The following is a 19,570-nucleotide window of genomic DNA, read 5'->3' on the forward strand; positions in this document are numbered from 1 at the left end:
ACAAAGCCTCAGGAAACATCTGCCGGATTTGCGATCCGCAGGCTTCATGTGCAGTCCGAGGTCTGCAGATAGTAAGGGGGGAGGGGATTGTGCAGCCCCCTGTGGGGAGGAGTCAGTAAAATAAATAATAATGCATAGGTAGTTTGTAGTCCCAGTGACTATGCGTTGTCCCTGGATGTTTATAAAGTCCATTTCTTCCACTTGATGAGCGATGGTGAGACAGGAATAGTGATAGGTCAAAGGTGGTGGATGGGAATGGTGATGGTCAGAGGTGGTGGATAGAAATGGTGATAGGTCTGAAGCGGCGGATGGGAATGGTGATAGGTCAGAAGCGGTGGATGGGAATGGTGATGGGTCAGAGGTGGTGGATAGGAATGGTGATAGGTCAGAAGCGGCGGATGGGAATGGTGATGGGTCAAAGGCGGTGGATGGGAATGGTGATGGGTCAAAGGCGGTGGATGGGAATGGTGATGGGTCAGAGGTGGTGGATGGGAATGGTGATAGATCAGAAGCGGTGGATGGGAATGGTGATAGGTCAGAAGCGGTGGATGGGAATGGTGATAGGTCAGAGGCGGCAGACGGGAATGGTGATAGGTCAGAGGTGGTGGACAGGAATGGTGATAGGTCAGAGGCGGTGGACAGGAATAGTGATAGGTCAGAGGTGGTGGATGGGAATGGTGATGGGTCAAAGGCGGTGGATGGGAATGGTGATGGGTCAGAGGTGGTGGATGGGAATGGTGATAGATCAGAAGCGGTGGATGGGAATGGTGATAGGTCAGAAGCGGTGGACGGGAATGGTGATAGGTCAGAGGTGGTGGACAGGAATGGTGATAGGTCAGAGGTGGTGGACAGGAATAGTGATAGGTCAGAGGTGGTGGATGGGAATGGTGATAGGTCAGAGGCGGTGGACGGGAATAGTGATAGGTCAGAGGTGGTGGATGGGAATAGTGATAGGTCAGAGGTGGTGGATGGGAATGGTGATATGTCAAAGGCGGTGGGTGGGAATGGTGATAGGTCAGAGGTGGTGGATGGGAATGGTGATAGGTCAGAGGCGGCGGACGAGAATGGTGATAGGTCACAGGCGGTGGACAGGAATAGTGATAGGCCAGAGGTGGTGGATGGGAATGATGATAGGTCACAGGCGGTGGACAGGAATAGTAATAGGTCAGAGGTGGCGGACGTGAATGGTGATTGGCCAGAGGCGGCAGGCAGGAAAAGTGATAGGAGAAGGAGCGGCGGGGAGAATAGTGATCAGAGGTAAGAGGTCAGAGGTGGTGGACAGGAATGGTGATAGGTCGGAGGCGGCGGACGAAAATGGTGATAGGTCAGAGGCGGTGGACGGGAATGGTGATAGGTCAGAGGCGGCGGACGGGAATGGTGATAGGTCAGAGGCGGAGCACTGGGAGGAGGTGGGCGGGGTCAGGTGATGGCTGTAAGCAGCAGTGAGAGGTGGCCTGGGTCAGGTGGTGGCTGTGGTGCAGCAGTGGGAGCAGGTGGGCGGGTTCAGATGGTGGCTGTGGTGCAGCAGTCGGAGGAGGTGGGCAGGGTCAGATGGTGGCTGTGGTGCAACAGTGGGAGGAGGTGGGCGGGGTCAGATGGTGGCTGTGGTGCAGCAGTGGGAGGAGGTGGGCAGGGTCAGATGATGGCTGTGGTGCAGCACTGGGAGGAGGTGGGTGGGGTCAGGTGATGGCTGTAAGTAGCAGTGAGAGGAGGTGGCAGGGTCAGATGATGGCTGTGGTGCAGCACTGGTAGGAGGTGGGCGGGATCAGGTGATGGCTGTACACAGCAGTGAGAGGAGGTGGGCGAGGTCAGATGATGGCTGTGGTGCAGCACTAGGAGGAGGTGGGCGGGGTCAGGTGATGGCTGTAAGCAGCAGTGGGAGGAGGTGGGCAGGGTCAGAGAATAGCTGTGGGGCAGCAGTAGGAGGAGGTGGACGGGGTCAGGTGATGGCTGAACACAGCAGTGAGAGGAGGTGGGCGGGGTCAGGTGATGGCTGTAAGTAGCAGTGAGAGGAGGTGGGCAGGGTCAGATGATGGCTGTGGTGCAGCACTGGGAGGAGGTGGGGTCAGGTGATGGCTGTACACAGCAGTGAGTGGAGGTGGGCGAGGTCAGATGATGGCTGTGGTGCAGCACTAGGAGGAGGTGGGCGGGGTCAGGTGATGCCTGTAAGCAGCAGTGGGAGGAGGTGGGCAGGGTCAGAGAATAGCTGTGGGGCAGCAGTAGGAGGAGGTGGACGGGGTCAGGTGATGGCTGAACACAGCAGTGAGAGGAGGTGGGCGGGGTCAGGTGATGGCTGTAAGTAGCAGTGAGAGGAGGTGGGCAGGGTCAGATGATGGCTGTGGTGCAGCACTGGGAGGAGGTTGGTGGGGTCAGGTGATGGCTGTACACAGCAGTGAGGGGAGGTGGGCGAGGTCAGATGATGGCTGTGGTGCAGCACTAGGAGGTGGGCGGGGTCAGGTGATGGCTGTAAGCAGCAGTGGGAGGAGGTGGGCAGGGTCAGAGAATAGCTTTGGGGCAGCAGTAGGAGGAGGTGGACGGGGTCAGGTGATGGCTGAACACAGCAGTGAGAGGGGGTGGGCGGGGTCAGGTGATGGCTGAACACAGCAGTGAGAGGAGGTGGGCGGGGTCAGGTGATGGCTGTGGTGCAGCAGTGGGAGGAGGTGGGCAGGGTCAGGTGATGGCTGTAAGCAGCAGTGAGAGGAGGTGGCCCGGGACAGATGGTGGCTGTGGTGCAGCAGTGGGAGGAGGTGGGTGGGGTCAGGTGATGGCTGTAAGCAGCAGTGAGAGGAGGTGGCCCGGGACAGATGGTGGCTGTGGTGCAGCAGTGGGAGGAGGTGGGCAGGGTCAGGTGATGGCTGTGGTGCAGAAGTGGGAGGAGGTGGGCGGGGTCAGATGGTGGCTGTGGTGCAGCAGTGGAAGGAGGTGGGCGGCGAGGTCAGGTGGTGGCTGTGGTGCAGCAGTGGAAGGAGGTGGGCGGGGTCAGGTGGTGGCTATGGTGCCGCAGTGGGAGGAGGTGGGCGGGGTCAGGTGGTGGCAGGTGGTGGCTATGGTGCCGCAGTGGGAGGAGGTGGGCGGGGTCAGGGGGTGGCTGTGGTGCAGCAGTGGGAGGAGGTGGGCGGGGTCAGGGGGTGGCTGTGGTGCAGCAGTGGGAGGAGATGGGCGGGGTCAGGTGGTGGCTGTGATGCAGCAGTGGGAGGAGGTGGGCGGGGTCAGGTGATGGCTGTGGTGCAGAAGTGGGAGGAGGTGGGCAGGGTCAGGTGGTGGCTGTGGTGCAGCAGTGGGAGGAGATGGGCGGGGTCAGGTGGTGGCTGTGGTGCAGCAGTGGGAGGAGGTGGGCGGGGTCAGGTGGTGGCTGTGGTGCAGCAGTGGGAGGAGATGGGCGGGGTCAGGTGGTGGCTGTGGTGCAGCAGTGGGAGGAGGTGGGCGGGGTCAGGTGGTGGCTGTGGTGCAGCAGTGTGAGGAGGTGGGTCTCATCATTACAGGGTGAGGGTCCGGCTGGGAGGTCTCAGCAGATGAATATATCTCTCCCGGCTGTGGTAACTTCGCTCAGATCAGTGGCAGTTCTGGCAGCGCGGATCACATTTTCTCCCATTCACATTGCACTTGCATCCACCCGACACGTCCCCGGGACCCTGCGAGCAAAGAGTCAGCGGTTATATAATATATGTTATATAATATACATCATCCAGGGCTGCACTTGCATCCACCCGACACATCCCCGGGACCCTGCAAGGGGAGAGTCAGCTGTTATATAATATAGGTTATATAATATACATCATCCAGGGCTGCCCTTGCATCCACCCAACACTTCCCGGGACCCTGCGAGGAAAGAGTCAGCTGTTATATAATATACATTATCCGGGGCTGCCCTTGCATCCACCCGACACGTCCCCGGGACCCTGCGAGGAAAGAGTCAGCTGTTATATAATATACATCATCCGGGGCTGCCCTTGCATCCACCCGACACGTCCCCGGGACCCTGCGAGGAAAGAGTCAGCTGTTATATAATATACATCATCCGGGGCTACCCTTGCATCCACCCGACTCGTCCCCGGGACCCTGCGAGGAAAGAGTCAGCTGTTATATAATATATATCATCCGAGGCTGCCCTTGCATCCACCCGACATGTCCCCGGGAGCCTGCATAGAAAGAGTCAGCTGTTATTTAATATTCATCATCCGGGGTTAAGACAGGGAGGACTGTGGAATAAAGTGTTAACAGATTGCAGCCCTGTAACCATCTAAAAGAATTACAAACAACCCGTCCATGCTGAGCCCCCTTGTGGAACTTTCACAGACGACAGAATTTGTAAGTGAGTTGAAGACAGTGGCATCACGTGATATCTCCATGACAACATGCAAATCACATACAATGCACGTCAACGGAAATACGAATGTGCAGTTAATTACATACCACAAACTTTTGTGTAAATTAACATCGTAACTACGCATGGAAAAAAAACGGAATGTGAAAGCAAACAAAAAAAAAATTGGATGCGTAAAAATGTGAAGGCGTCTGTCAGGAAAGCTCTGTGTTCTCAGCCCAGGCGCAGCGTCCAGAGGGGATATTCACACTACACTCGGCACTGTCACCGCCTTCACACTACTCACCACCACTGTGCCCGCCTTCATACTACTCACCGCCACTGTCCCCCGCCTTCACACTACTCACCGCCACTGTCCCCCGCCTTCACACTACTCACCGCCACTGTCCCCGCCTTCACACTACTCACCGCCACTGTCCCCGCCTTCACACTACTCACCGCCACTGTCCCCCGCCTTCACACTACTCACCGCCACTGTCCCCCGCCTTAACACTACTCACCACCACTGTCCCCCGCCTTCACACTACTCACCGCCACTGTCCCCCGCCTTCACACCACTCACCGCCACTGTCCCCGCCTTCACACCACTCACCGCCACTGTCCCCGCCTTCACACCACTCACCGCCACTGTCCCCGCCTTCACACCACTCACCGCCACTGTCCCCGCCTTCACACCACTCACCGCCACTGTCCCCGCCTTCACACCACTCACCGCCACTGTCCCCGCCTTCACACCACTCACCGCCACTGTCCCCCGCCTTCACACCACTCACCGCCACAGTCCCCGCCTTCACACTACTCACCGCCACTGTCCCCGCCTTCACACTACTCACCGCCACTGTCCCCGCCTTCACACTACTCACCGCCACTGTCCCCGCCTTCACACTACTCACCGCCACTGTCCCCGCCTTCACACCACTCACCGCCACTGTCCCCGCCTTCACACCACTCACCGCCACTGTCCCCGCCTTCACACCACTCACCGCCACTGTCCCCGCCTTCACACCACTCACCGCCACTGTCCCCGCCTTCACACCACTCACCGCCACTGTCCCCGCCTTCACACCACTCACCGCCACTGTCCCCGCCTTCACACTACTCACCGCCACTGTCCCCGCCTTCACACTACTCACCGCCACTGTCCCCGCCTTCACACTACTCACCGCCACTGTCCCCGCCTTCACACCACATGTGTATGTTTTAAGCTTGTGTGTGCTATGCCAAATTTCAATGTAAACTGTGAAGTTAGGGTACTTTTTTTTCAAATTTTGCTCAGGGAGTTTCTATTATAGGGAAGGCTATATCATTTCAGGTAGTGATTCTCATAAGATTGAACTTTTTGTTTATATTAGAAGACACTTAGAATGCCAAGGTTGTTGCTGTTATATTACATACTACATATATTATTAATAATCAATAGCTCCTTATAAAGAGGGAAATAATGATTTTTAAATGAAGTTAATTTTTAGTCATTGTAGAATATATACAGTAAATGTATAAACATTCTTTCATCACTGTATTCTGCAAGGATACATCCGGATGTTATGTCAACAATAAACAACCTGTATCAAGGGTTATTACTATTGTTTTATAATTAGGACAATTATGCCACCTGGCAGTTTTTATAATCCATAAAAATTCATATTTTTACCTCTTCTTTAGAAAACAATGATAGAATTACATTATTTAGCTATCTGATCAGTATTCAGCTTATATACCGTGTTTAACCACTTAATGACAACCAGACTTATAAAAACATCCTGGAGCCATTAAGAGGCTTTAGCAGGACGTTTTTATAAGTCAAACAGTGCTGCTGCCGCTGTGCGCATGCGCGCTCCCGCGTGTGCAAGTGCGTTCATGCTAGTGTTGGGCGAACAGTGTTCGCCACTGTTCGGGTTCTGCAGAACATCACCCTGTTCGGGTGATGTTCGAGTTCGGCCGAACACCTGACGGTGCTCGGCCAAACCGTTCGGCCATATGGCCGAACTAAGAGCGCATGGCCGAACGTTCCCCGAACGTTCGGCTAGCGCTGTGATTGGCCGAACGGGTCACGTGGTTCGGACCCGAACGCGCTCTGATTGGCCGAACGGTCACGTGGTTCGGGTAAATAAATACCCGAACCACGTCATATCTCCGCCATTTGTCTGTGGGTTTAGCTTTGGGTAGGCAGGCAGGGTAGTTCGCGCTCCAGCCACGCTAGCCAGGGTCCCCCCTGTCATTGTGTCACTGCTGGGAACAGTAGTACACCGCTTGCTCAGCCACACTATATAGCATTCTGTTTACTGCCACTCTGTGTACCTCGCTCAGCCACACTATATAGCATTCTGTTTACTGCCACTCTGTGTCTGCTGGGAATAGTAGTACACCGCTTGCTCAGCCACACTATATAGCATTCTGTTTACTGCCACTCTGTGTACCTCGCTCAGCCACACTATATAGCATTCTGTTTACTGCCACTCTGTGTCTGCTGGGAATAGTGGTACACCGCTCGCTCAGCCACACTATATAGCATTCTGTTCACTGTTCTGTGTCTGCTTGGAATAGTGGTACACCGCTCGCTCAGCCACACTATATAGCATTCTGTTTACTGTTCTGTGTCTGCTGGGAATAGTGGTACACCGCTCGCTCAGCCACACTATATAGCATTCTGTTTACTGTTCTGTGTCTGCTGGGAATAGTGGTACACCGCTCGCTCAGCCACACTATATAGCATTCTGTTCACTGTTCTGTGTCTGCTGGGAATAGTGGTACACTGCTCGCTCAGCCACACTATATAGCATTCTGTTCACTGTTCTGTGTCTGCTGGGAATAGTGGTACACCGCTCGCTCAGCCACACTATATAGCATTCTGTTTACTGTTCTGTGTCTGCTGGGAATAGTGGTACACCGCTCGCTCATCCACACTATATAGCATTCTGTTCACTGTTCTGTGTCTGCTGGGAATAGTGGTACACCGCTCGCTCAGCCACACTATATAGCATTCTGTTCACTGTTCTGTGTCTGCTGGGAATAGTGGTACACCGCTCGCTCAGCCACACTATATAGCATTCTGTTCACTGTTCTGTGTCTGCTGGGAATAGTGGTACACCGCTCGCTCAGCCACACTATATAGCATTCTGTTTACTGTTCTGTGTCTGCTGGGAATAGTGGTACACCGCTCGCTCAGCCACACTATATAGCATTCTGTTTACTGTTCTGTGTCTGCTGGGAATAGTGGTACACCGCTCGCTCAGCCACACTATATAGCATTCTGTTTACTGTTCTGTGTCTGCTGGGAACAGTAGTACACCGCTCGCTCAGCCAGAGTATATAGCATTGTGTTTACTGCCACTCTGTGTACACCGCTCAGCCAGACTATATACCATTGTTTACTGACACTCTGTGTACACCGCTCAGCCAGACTATATACCATTGTTTACTGACACTCTGTGTACACCGCTCAGCCAGACTATATACCATTGTTTACTGCCACTCTGATTCTGCTGGGAACAGTAGTACACCGCTCGCTCAGCCAGACTATATAGCATTGTGTTTACTGCCACTCTGTGTACACCGCTCAGCCAGACTATATACCATTGTTTACTGACACTCTGTGTACACCGCTCAGCCAGACTATATACCATTGTTTACTGAAACTCTGTGTACACCGCTCAGCCAGACTATATACCATTGTTTACTGCCACTCTGATTCTGCTGGGAACAGTAGTACACCGCTCGCTCAGCCAGACTATATACCATTGTTTACTGACACTATATAGCAGACTATATAGCATTGTGTGTACACCGCTCAGCCAGACTATATACCATTGTTTACTGACACTCTGTGTACACCGCTCAGCCAGACTATATACCATTGTTTACTGCCACTCTGATTCTGCTGGGAACAGTAGTACACCGCTCGCTCAGCCAGACTATATACCATTGTTTACTGACACTCTGTGTACACCGCTCAGCCAGACTATATACCATTGTTTACTGCCACTCTGATTCTGCTGGGAACAGTAGTACACCGCTCGCTCAGCCAGACTATATAGCATTGTGTTTACTGCCACTCTGTGTACACCGCTCAGCCACACTATATAGCATTGCGTACTCTGCCAGTCAGTGTGTATATTGCTGGGATCAGTAATACTCCACTCACCGTCAACCACTATATGAGCTCAACATGAGTTCCCCAGAGACCTCCGCTGTGAGCAGCACTCCCAACAACAGCAACAGCCAACGCCCCACGCAAGCTATAACATCCACCCCAGCAGCCAGTGGTCAGCAGCAGCCCTCCCCGGAGGAGAACGTTGTGTCCATCAGTCCGTCGCCAGAGCGATTAATGAGGGCTGCCATTGAGGAGATGATGGGGCCTGATGTGGAGGAGGAGGTCTGGCTCAGGCCAGCATCCCAAGTTAATGTTGAGGACGATGAGGGGTCTGTGTCTGGGGATGTTGGGGTGGCAGAGGTGGTGGGTGGGTCAGACTCAGGAGAAGAGTTGTATGATGAGGATGATGATCGGGACCATCTGTATGTGCCTCAGAGTCCGACCCCGGAAAACATGTTGTATCGTGTGTTTAGGTACTAAAATCTGCGTTCCCTCCCAGTAGTGTTGGGCGAACAGTGTTTGCCACTGTTCGGGTTCTGCAGAACATCACCCTGTTCGGGGTGACTATATAGCAGACTATATAGCATTGTGTTTAATGCCACTCTGTGTACACGGCTCAGCCACACTATATAGCATTGTGTTTACTTCCACTCTGTGTCTGCTGGGAACAGTAGTACACCGCTCACCCGCCACTGTATAGCATTGTGCTCTGTGTCACTGCTGACAATAGTGGTACACCGCTCACCCACCACTGTATAGCATTTCTGTACTGCCACTGTACTGCTGCCAGTCAGCGTGTACTTTAAGGATAAGTGAAATGAGGAAGAAATCCGGTGAAAGAGGGAGGGGCAAGGGAAGAGGTGTTTCCCCTGACGGTTCACGTACAGGCCACAGGGGAGCACCCAAGAAAACCCACTCAATACTGCCCATGTTGTCCAGGACAACAACCCTCACAGATCCAAAAGAACAGGACCAGATAATTACTTGGATGACCTCTCAAGCGTCCAGCAGTGGGTTAAGCAGCACCAGCACATCACGCACGAGGTCCGAGTCCTCAGCCAGTTAAAGTCTGGGCTTTCTTTGAAGACTGCACTGAGGATGTTACCATGGCGATTTGCAAGGTGTGCAAGACCCGCCTGAGCAGGGGGAAAAGTATTAACAACCTCTCCACCACCAGCATGAGCCGCCACATTCTATCCAAACATCCCACTCTGTGGGCAAACGCGGCAGGACAGGGTACCACCAGCAACACTGCCTCCCTTGGGTTCACCAGACTCACCACCAGACCCGCCTCAGCAGCAGCAGTAGCCCAGCCATTGCGTGGTTCACAACATTCACAAACATCAGACGATGCTGACACTGTCACTTTCCGGACTAGTGCTCTTGAGGTCTCCCAGTGTTCATCAAACACAACAACCAACAGCCCTTCGGTGTGCAGCGCTACGGTTGAGTTGTCTGTCTCTGAGATGTTTGAGCACAAGAGGAAATTGCCAGCAAATGACCCCCGGGCCGTGGCAGTAACAGCCAGCCAGCATAGCCAAGCTTCTGGCCTGCGAAATGCTGCCATATCGAGTGGTGGAGACAAACAGCTTCAAGGGCATGATGTCAGTGGCCATCCCACGTTACGTGGTTCCCAGCCGCTACCACTTTGCGCGCTCTGCAGTGCCTGAGTTGCATGAGCACGTGGTCAGCTAAATAACCCGAAGCTTGAAGAATGCCGTTGCCTGCAAGGTTCACCTCACCACTGACACCTGGACGAGTGCGTTCGGCCAGGGTCGATACATCTCCCTTACCGCGCACTGGGTGAACCTTGTGGAGCCTGGCAGCGATTCCTCACCTGCTACGGCGCGGGTGTTGCCCACGCCGCAAACAGCTGGATAACAACAGCAGCACCTACCTCTCTGACTCCTTCTCCTCCAACGCATCTCAAAGCTGTACCTCATCCGGAAATGCTAACCCAGCACCAGCAGCAGTAGGATCGTGGAAGCAGTGCAGCACAGCTGTTGGCATGCGTCAGCAAGCGTTGCTGAAGCTGATCTGCCTTGGGGATAAGCAGCACACAGGGGAGGAAATTTGGAGGGGAATAAAGGAACAGACGGATTTGTGGCTGGCACCGCTGGACCTGAAACCGGGCATGAAGCTAGACACCTGGCACGAACTGGCAATGTACGCAATAGAGGTGCTGGCTTGCCCGGCAGCCAGCGTTATGTCGGAACGCTGTTTCAGTGCTGCCGGAGGCATCATCACAGATCGGCGTATCCGCCTCTCCACAGAAAATGCAGACCGTCTGACTCAAATTAAAATGAATCAATCCTGGATTGGAAACGACTACGCAACACTCCTGGACCCCAACCAAGTAACATGACCGATGAACATCTGGGATGGTTTAGCGTTTCCGGTCCCTGTTTATTGAACCTCTCATCTGTATTACATTTATGACTGCATGGCGGCAAAAAGCATTGCTGCTATATCCGCACGCTTTTTGTCCTCATGCAAGGCCTGGGTTGTTGTGTCTCACAAAGCGTGGCCTTCTCCTCCTGCGCCTCCTCCTGTTCCATCACGTGTGCTGCTGCTGCTGCTGCTGCTGCTGGGTTACCGTTGCCGGTCCCTGTTTATGGAACCTCTTATCTTTATTACATTTATGACTACATGGCGGTACAAAGCATGCTATCCGCACGCTTTTTGTCCTCATGCAAGGCCTGGGTTGTTGTGTCTCACAAAGCGTGGCCTTCTCCTCCTGCGCCTCCTCCTGTTCCATCACGTGTGCTGCTGCTACTGCTGCTGCTGCTGGGTTACCGTTGCCGGTCCCTGTTTATGGAACCTCTTATCTTTATTACATTTATGACTACATGGCGGTACAAAGCATGCTATCCGCACGCTTTTTGTCCTCATGCAAGGCCTGGGTTGTTGTGTCTCACAAAGCGTGGCCTTCTCCTCCTGCGCCTCCTCCTGTTCCATCACGTGTGCTGCTGCTGCTGCTGCTGCTGCTGGGTTACCGTTGCCGGTCCCTGTTTATGGAACCTCTTATCTTTATTACATTTATGACTACATGGCGGTACAAAGCATGCTATCCGCACGCTTTTTGTCCTCATGCAAGGCCTGGGTTGTTGTGTCTCACAAAGCGTGGCCTTCTCCTCCTGCGCCTCCTCCTGTTCCATCACGTGTGCTGCTGCTGCTGCTGGGTTAGCGTTGCCGCGTGGTCCCTGTTTATTGAACCTCTTATCTTTATTACATTTATGACTACATGGCGGTACAAAGCATGCTATCCGCACGCTTTTTGTCCTCATGCAAGGCCTGGGTTGTTGTGTCTCACAAAGCGTGGCCTTCTCCTCCTGCGCCTCCTCCTGTTCCATCACGTGTGCTGCTGCTGGGTTAGCATTACCGGTCCCTTTTCCTGGAACCTCTTATATGTATTACATTTATGACTGCATGCCGACAAAAAGCATGTTACCTGTGCAAAGAAAACAGACATTTCCCGCATTTAAAAGACAGTTTTCCCTTTGAAACTTTAAAATCGATTTTCTCAAAAACTATAAGCTCTTTTTGCTAAAAAAATTTTTCCTCTTGTACCCACTCCCAAGGTGCACATACCCTGTAAATTTGGGGTATGTAGCATGTAAGGAGGCTTTACAAACCACAAAAGTTCGGGTCCCCATTGACTTCCATTATGTTCGGAGTTCGGGTCGAACACCCGAACATCGCGGCCAGGTTCGGCCTGTTCGGCCCGAACCCGAACATCTAGATGTTCGCCCAACACTAGTTCATGCGCACGTGCACATGAGAGTAGTGAAAAAAAAAATAGGAAAAATATACCTTTATTTCCAAATACTATATTGTCACCATACTTTGTACTAGGGACATAATTAAAATCTTGTGATAACCAGGACAAATAGGCAGATACAATGTGTGGGTTTTATGTACAGTAGCAGTGTTTATATAAAACTATATGGGAAGGAAATAGGATAAATAGTGTATTTTTTTTTCATTTTTTCCTTGTTTTTCCCTTTAAAATAGAAAATAAAGTAATTACTGAAAAGAAATATCAACCCCAAAAAGCCTAATTGGTGGTGAAAAAAACAAGATATAGATCGTTTCATTGTGATTAGTAGTGATGAAGCTATTGGCAAATGAAAGGGATGAGCACTGAAAGGTGAAAATCGCTCGTCCGTTAGGGTAAAAACCGCTTTGGGGGGGGAAGTGGTTAAATAAGCACAAAATTGCTCTAGACTTTAAGTTACAGGTCTACGTGCTTTGCTGGGTCAAAATGGCCGACTCCATTTCAGTAAAAAGACAGACACATTCCAAGCCAATTAGTAGCGAGACATATTAATAAGTGTATCATAAAAACATAGAATGAAATGTTTTTAATATTCAAAAGTTCAAATATCTGGGGCAATTACGCCAATCAGACAAGATGGCTGGTGATATCCATTTTTACTTAAAGAAGTCATATTAACCTAATATGCAAATGGTAGTATATATAAATATCCCAAACTATGTCAATTCACACAGATAAGTGAATGAAGGAAGATATTCAAAACATGATAAAGATTGACGCATGGAAATTTCAGCTAATCAGGACCAGAGATTGAGAGAAATTCTAAACCAGTCAGCCATATTGAATAAACTACAAAAAAAAATAGGAGCTGAAGCTGATAACTCTCCCATCCAGACGGAATCTCTCCTGAAAGATACTCCTCAGCTACGAGGCAGAAGCTACCTTCCCACAGGTGGTTCTAGATACTACTCAGCTACGAGGCAGAAGCTACCTTCCCACAGGTGGTTCTAGATGCTACTCCGCTACGAGGCAGAAGCTACCTTCCCACAGGTGGTTCTAGATACTGCTCAGCTACGAGGCAGAAGCTACCTTCCCACAGGTGGTTCTAGATACTACTCAGCTACGAGGCAGAAGCTACCTTCCCACAGGTGGTTCTAGATGCTACTCAGCTACGAGGCAGAAGCTACCTTCCCACAGGTGGCTCTAGATGCTGCTCAGCTACGAGGCAGAAGCTACCTTCCCACAGGTGGTTCTAGATGCTACTCAGCTACGAGGCAGAAGCTACCTTCCCACAGGTGGTTCTAGATGCTACTCAGCTACGAGGCAGAAGCTACCTTCCCACAGGTGGCTCTAGATGCTACTCAGCTACGAGGCAGAAGCTACCTTCCCACAGGTGGTTCTAGATACTACTCAGCTACGAGGCAGAAGCTACCTTCCCACAGGTGGTTCTAGATACTGCTCAGCTACGAGGCAGAAGCTACCTTCCCACAGGTGGCTCTAGATGCTGCTCAGCTACGAGGCAGAAGCTACCTTCCCACAGGTGGCTCTAGATGCTGCTCAGCTACGAGGCAGAAGCTACCTTCCCACAGGTGGCTCTAGATACTGCTCAGCTACGAGGCAGAAGCTACCTTCCCACAGGTGGTTCTAGATGCTACTCAGCTACGAGGCAGAAGCTACCTTCCCACAGGTGGTTCTAGATACTACTCAGCTACGAGGCAGAAGCTACCTTCCCACAGGTGGTTCTAGATACTGCTCAGCTACGAGGCAGAAGCTGCCTTCCCACAGGTGGCTCTAGATGCTGCTCAGCTACGAGGCAGAAGCTACCTTCCCACAGGTGGCTCTAGATGCTGCTCAGCTACGAGGCAGAAGCTACCTTCCCACAGGTGGCTCTAGATGCTGCTCAGCTACGAGGCAGAAGCTACCTTCCCACAGGTGGCTCTAGATACTGCTCAGCTACGAGGCAGAAGCTACCTTCCCACAGGTGGCTCTAGATGCTGCTCAGCTACGAGGCAGAAGCTACCTTCCCACAGGTGGCTCTAGATGCTGCTCAGCTACGAGGCAGAAGCTACCTTCCCACAGGTGGCTCTAGATGCTGCTCAGCTACGAGGCAGAAGCTACCTTCCCACAGGTGGTTCTAGATGCTACTCAGATACGAGGCAGAAGCTACCTTCCCACAGGTGGTTCTAGATGCTACTCAGCTACGAGGCAGAAGCTACCTTCCCACAGGTGGTTCTAGATGCTGCTCCGCTACGAGGCAGAAGCTACCTTCCCACAGGTGGTTCTAGATACTGCTCAGCTACGAGGCAGAAGCTACCTTCCCACAGGTGGTTCTAGATACTGCTCAGCTACGAGGCAGAAGCTACCTTCCCACAGGTGGTTCTAGATACTGCTCAGCTACGAGGCAGAAGCTACCTTCCCACAGGTGGTTCTAGATGCTACTCAGCTACGAGGCAGAAGCTACCTTCCCACAGGTGGTTCTAGATGCTGCTCAGCTACGAGGCAGAAGCTACCTTCCCACAGGTGGCTCTAGATGCTGCTCAGCTACGAGGCAGAAGCTACCTTCCCACAGGTGGTTCTAGATGCTACTCAGCTACGAGGCAGAAGCTACCTTCCCACAGGTGGTTCTAGATGCTACTCAGCTACGAGGCAGAAGCTACCTTCCCACAGGTGGCTCTAGATGCTACTCAGCTACGAGGCAGAAGCTACCTTCCCACAGGTGGTTCTAGATACTGCTCAGCTACGAGGCAGAAGCTACCTTCCCACAGGTGGTTCTAGATACTGCTCAGCTACGAGGCAGAAGCTACCTTCCCACAGGTGGTTCTAGATGCTACTCAGCTACGAGGCAGAAGCTACCTTCCCACAGGTGGTTCTAGATGCTACTCAGCTACGAGGCAGAAGCTACCTTCCCACAGGTGGTTCTAGATGCTACTCAGCTACGAGGCAGAAGCTACCTTCCCACAGGTGGTTCTAGATGCTACTCCGCTACGAGGCAGAAGCTACCTTCCCACAGGTGGTTCTAGATACTGCTCAGCTACGAGGCAGAAGCTACCTTCCCACAGGTGGCTCTAGATACTGCTCAGCTACGAGGCAGAAGCTACCTTCCCACAGGTGGTTCTAGATGCTGCTCAGCTACGAGGCAGAAGCTACCTTCCCACAGGTGGTTCTAGATGCTACTCCGCTACGAGGCAGAAGCTACCTTCCCACAGGTGGTTCTAGATACTGCTCAGCTACGAGGCAGAAGCTACCTTCCCACAGGTGGTTCTAGATGCTACTCAGCTACGAGGCAGAAGCTACCTTCCCACAGGTGGTTCTAGATGCTACTCAGCTACGAGGCAGAAGCTACCTTCCCACAGGTGGCTCTAGATGCTGCTCAGCTACGAGGCAGAAGCTACCTTCCCACAGGTGGTTCTAGATGCTACTCAGCTACGAGGCAAAAGCTACCTTCCCACAGGTGGTTCTAGATGCTACTCAGCTACGAGGCAGAAGCTACCTTCCCACAGGTGGCTCTAGATGCTACTCAGCTACGAGGCAGAAGCTACCTTCCCACAGGTGGTTCTAGATACTGCTCAGCTACGAGGCAGAAGCTACCTTCCCACAGGTGGTTCTAGATACTGCTCAGCTACGAGGCAGAAGCTACCTTCCCACAGGTGGCTCTAGATGCTGCTCAGCTACGAGGCAGAAGCTACCTTCCCACAGGTGGCTCTAGATGCTGCTCAGCTACGAGGCAGAAGCTACCTTCCCACAGGTGGCTCTAGATACTGCTCAGCTACGAGGCAGAAGCTACCTTCCCACAGGTGGTTCTAGATACTGCTCAGCTACGAGGCAGAAGCTGGCTTCCCACAGGTGGTTCTAGATACTACTCAGCTACGAGGCAGAAGCTGGCTTCCCACAGGTGGTTCTAGATACTACTCAGCTACGAGGCAGAAGCTACCTTCCCACAGGTGGTTCTAGATGCTACTCAGCTACGAGGCAGAAGCTACCTTCCCACAGGTGGTTCTAGATACTGCTCAGCTACGAGGCAGAAGCTACCTTCCCACAGGTGGTTCTAGATACTACTCAGCTACGAGGCAGAAGCTACCTTCCCACAGGTGGTTCTAGATACTGCTCAGCTACGAGGCAGAAGCTACCTTCCCACAGGTGGTTCTAGATACTGCTCAGCTACGAGGCAGAAGCTGGCTTCCCACAGGTGGTTCTAGATACTACTCAGCTACGAGGCAGAAGCTGGCTTCCCACAGGTGGTTCTAGATACTACTCAGCTACGAGGCAGAAGCTACCTTCCCACAGGTGGTTCTAGATGCTACTCAGCTACGAGGCAGAAGCTACCTTCCCACAGGTGGTTCTAGATACTGCTCAGCTACGAGGCAGAAGCTACCTTCCCACAGGTGGTTCTAGATGCTACTCAGCTACGAGGCAGAAGCTACCTTCCCACAGGTGGCTCTAGATGCTGCTCAGCTACGAGGCAGAAGCTACCTTCCCACAGGTGGTTCTAGATGCTACTCAGCTACGAGGCAGAAGCTACCTTCCCACAGGTGGTTCTAGATACTGCTCAGCTACGAGGCAGAAGCTACCTTCCCACAGGTGGTTCTAGATACTGCTCAGCTACGAGGCAGAAGCTACCTTCCCACAGGTGGTTCTAGATACTGCTCAGCTACGAGGCAGAAGCTACCTTCCCACAGGTGGTTCTAGATACTACTCAGCTACGAGGCAGAAGCTACCTTCCCACAGGTGGCTCTAGATACTGCTCAGCTACGAGGCAGAAGCTACCTTCCCACAGGTGGCTCTAGATACTGCTCAGCTACGAGGCAGAAGCTACCTTCCCACAGGTGGTTCTAGATACTACTCAGCTACGAGGCAGAAGCTACCTTCCCACAGGTGGCTCTAGATGCTACTCAGCTACGAGGCAGAAGCTACCTTCCCACAGGTGGTTCTAGATACTACTCAGCTACGAGGCAGAAGCTACCTTCCCACAGGTGGTTCTAGATACTGCTCAGCTACGAGGCAGAAGCTACCTTCCCACAGGTGGCTCTAGATGCTGCTCAGCTACGAGGCAGAAGCTACCTTCCCACAGGTGGCTCTAGATGCTGCTCAGCTACGAGGCAGAAGCTACCTTCCCACAGGTGGCTCTAGATGCTGCTCAGCTACGAGGCAGAAGCTACCTTCCCACAGGTGGCTCTAGATGCTGCTCAGCTACGAGGCAGAAGCTACCTTCCCACAGGTGGTTCTAGATGCTACTCAGCTACGAGGCAGAAGCTACCTTCCCACAGGTGGCTCTAGATACTGCTCAGCTACGAGGCAGAAGCTACCTTCCCACAAGTGGTTCTAGATACTGCTCAGCTACGAGGCAGAAGCTACCTTCCCACAAGTGGTTCTAGATACTGCTCAGCTACGAGGCAGAAGCTACCTTCCCACAGGTGGTTCTAGATGCTGCTCAGCTACGAGGCAGAAGCTACCTTCCCACAGGTGGCTCTAGATGCTGCTCAGCTACGAGGCAGAAGCTACCTTCCCACAGGTGGTTCTAGATACTGCTCAGCTACGAGGCAGAAGCTACCTTCCCACAGGTGGTTCTAGATGCTGCTCAGCTACGAGGCAGAAGCTACCTTCCCACAGGTGGCTCTAGATACTGCTCAGCTACGAGGCAGAAGTTACCTTCCCACAGGTGGCTCTAGATACTGCTCAGCTACGAGGCAGAAGCTACCTTCCCACAGGTGGTTCTAGATACTGCTCAGCTACGAGGCAGAAGCTACCTTCCCACAGGTGGTTCTAGATACTGCTCAGCTACGAGGCAGAAGCTACCTTCCCACAGGTGGTTCTAGATAATGCTCAGCTACGAGGCAGAAGCTACCTTCCCACAGGTGGTTCTAGATGCTGCTCAGCTACGAGGCAGAAGCTACCTTCCCACAGGTGGCTCTAGATACTGCTCAGCTACGAGGCAGAAGCTACCTTCCCACAGGTGGTTCTAGATGCTGCTCAGCTACGAGGCAGAAGCTACCTTCCCACAGGTGGTTCTAGATACTGCTCAGCTACGAGGCAGAAGCTACCTTCCCACAGGTGGCTCTAGATACTGCTCAGCTACGAGGCAGAAGCTACCTTCCCACAGGTGGTTCTAGATACTGCTCAGCTACGAGGCAGAAGCTACCTTCCCACAGGTGGTTCTAGATGCTACTCAGCTACGAGGCAGAAGCTACCTTCCCACAGGTGGTTCTAGATGCTACTCAGCTAAGAGGCAGAAGCTACCTTCCCACAGGTGGTTCTAGATGCTACTCAGCTACGAGGCAGAAGCTACCTTCCCACAGGTGGCTCTAGATGCTACTCAGCTACGAGGCAGAAGCTACCTTCCCACAGGTGGTTCTAGATACTACTCAGCTACGAGGCAGAAGCTACCTTCCCACAGGTGGTTCTAGATACTGCTCAGCTACGAGGCAGAAGCTACCTTCCCACAGGTGGCTCTAGATGCTGCTCAGCTACGAGGCAGAAGCTACCTTCCCACAGGTGGCTCTAGATGCTGCTCAGCTACGAGGCAGAAGCTACCTTCCCACAGGTGGCTCTAGATACTGCTCAGCTACGAGGCAGAAGCTACCTTCCCACAGGTGGTTCTAGATGCTACTCAGCTACGAGGCAGAAGCTACCTTCCCACAGGTGGTTCTAGATACTACTCAGCTACGAGGCAGAAGCTACCTTCCCACAGGTGGTTCTAGATGCTGCTCAGCTACGAGGCAGAAGCTGCCTTCCCACAGGTGGCTCTAGATGCTGCTCAGCTACGAGGCAGAAGCTACCTTCCCACAGGTGGCTCTAGATGCTGCTCAGCTACGAGGCAGAAGCTACCTTCCCACAGGTGGCTCTAGATGCTGCTCAGCTACGAGGCAGAAGCTACCTTCCCACAGGTGGTTCTAGATACTGCTCAGCTACGAGGCAGAAGCTACCTTCCCACAAGTGGTTCTAGATACTGCTCAGCTACGAGGCAGAAGCTACCTTCCCACAGGTGGTTCTAGATACTGCTCAGCTACGAGGCAGAAGCTACCTTCCCACAGGTGGTTCTAGATAATGCTCAGCTACGAGGCAGAAGCTACCTTCCCACAGGTGGTTCTAGATACTGCTCAGCTACGAGGCAGAAGCTACCTTCCCACAGGTGGTTCTAGATAATGCTCAGCTACGAGGCAGAAGCTACCTTCCCACAGGTGGTTCTAGATGCTGCTCAGCTACGAGGCAGAAGCTACCTTCCCACAGGTGGCTCTAGATGCTGCTCAGCTACGAGGCAGAAGCTACCTTCCCACAGGTGGTTCTAGATGCTGCTCAGCTACGAGGCAGAAGCTACCTTCCCACAGGTGGCTCTAGATACTGCTCAGCTACGAGGCAGAAGCTACCTTCCCACAGGTGGTTC

General features: G+C 52.7%; 1 protein-coding gene across 1 annotated transcript in view; it reads right to left on the reverse strand.

Annotated features, from left to right (window-relative positions):
* Positions 1–1,256: 1,256 nt before the first annotated feature.
* Positions 1,257–19,570, reverse strand: part of LOC137519289 (ranBP-type and C3HC4-type zinc finger-containing protein 1-like) — a 238,698-nt gene continuing 220,384 nt past the window's right edge. The window contains exon 14 of the mRNA XM_068238232.1: positions 1,257–3,632. Within this exon, the coding sequence (XP_068094333.1) occupies positions 3,552–3,632 (81 nt within the window). The 3' untranslated portion in view covers positions 1,257–3,551. The remainder of the gene's footprint in view (positions 3,633–19,570) is intronic.

This window comes from Hyperolius riggenbachi, chromosome 5 (genome assembly GCF_040937935.1).
Source record: "Hyperolius riggenbachi isolate aHypRig1 chromosome 5, aHypRig1.pri, whole genome shotgun sequence".
Classification (NCBI taxonomy): Eukaryota; Metazoa; Chordata; class Amphibia; order Anura; family Hyperoliidae; genus Hyperolius; species Hyperolius riggenbachi.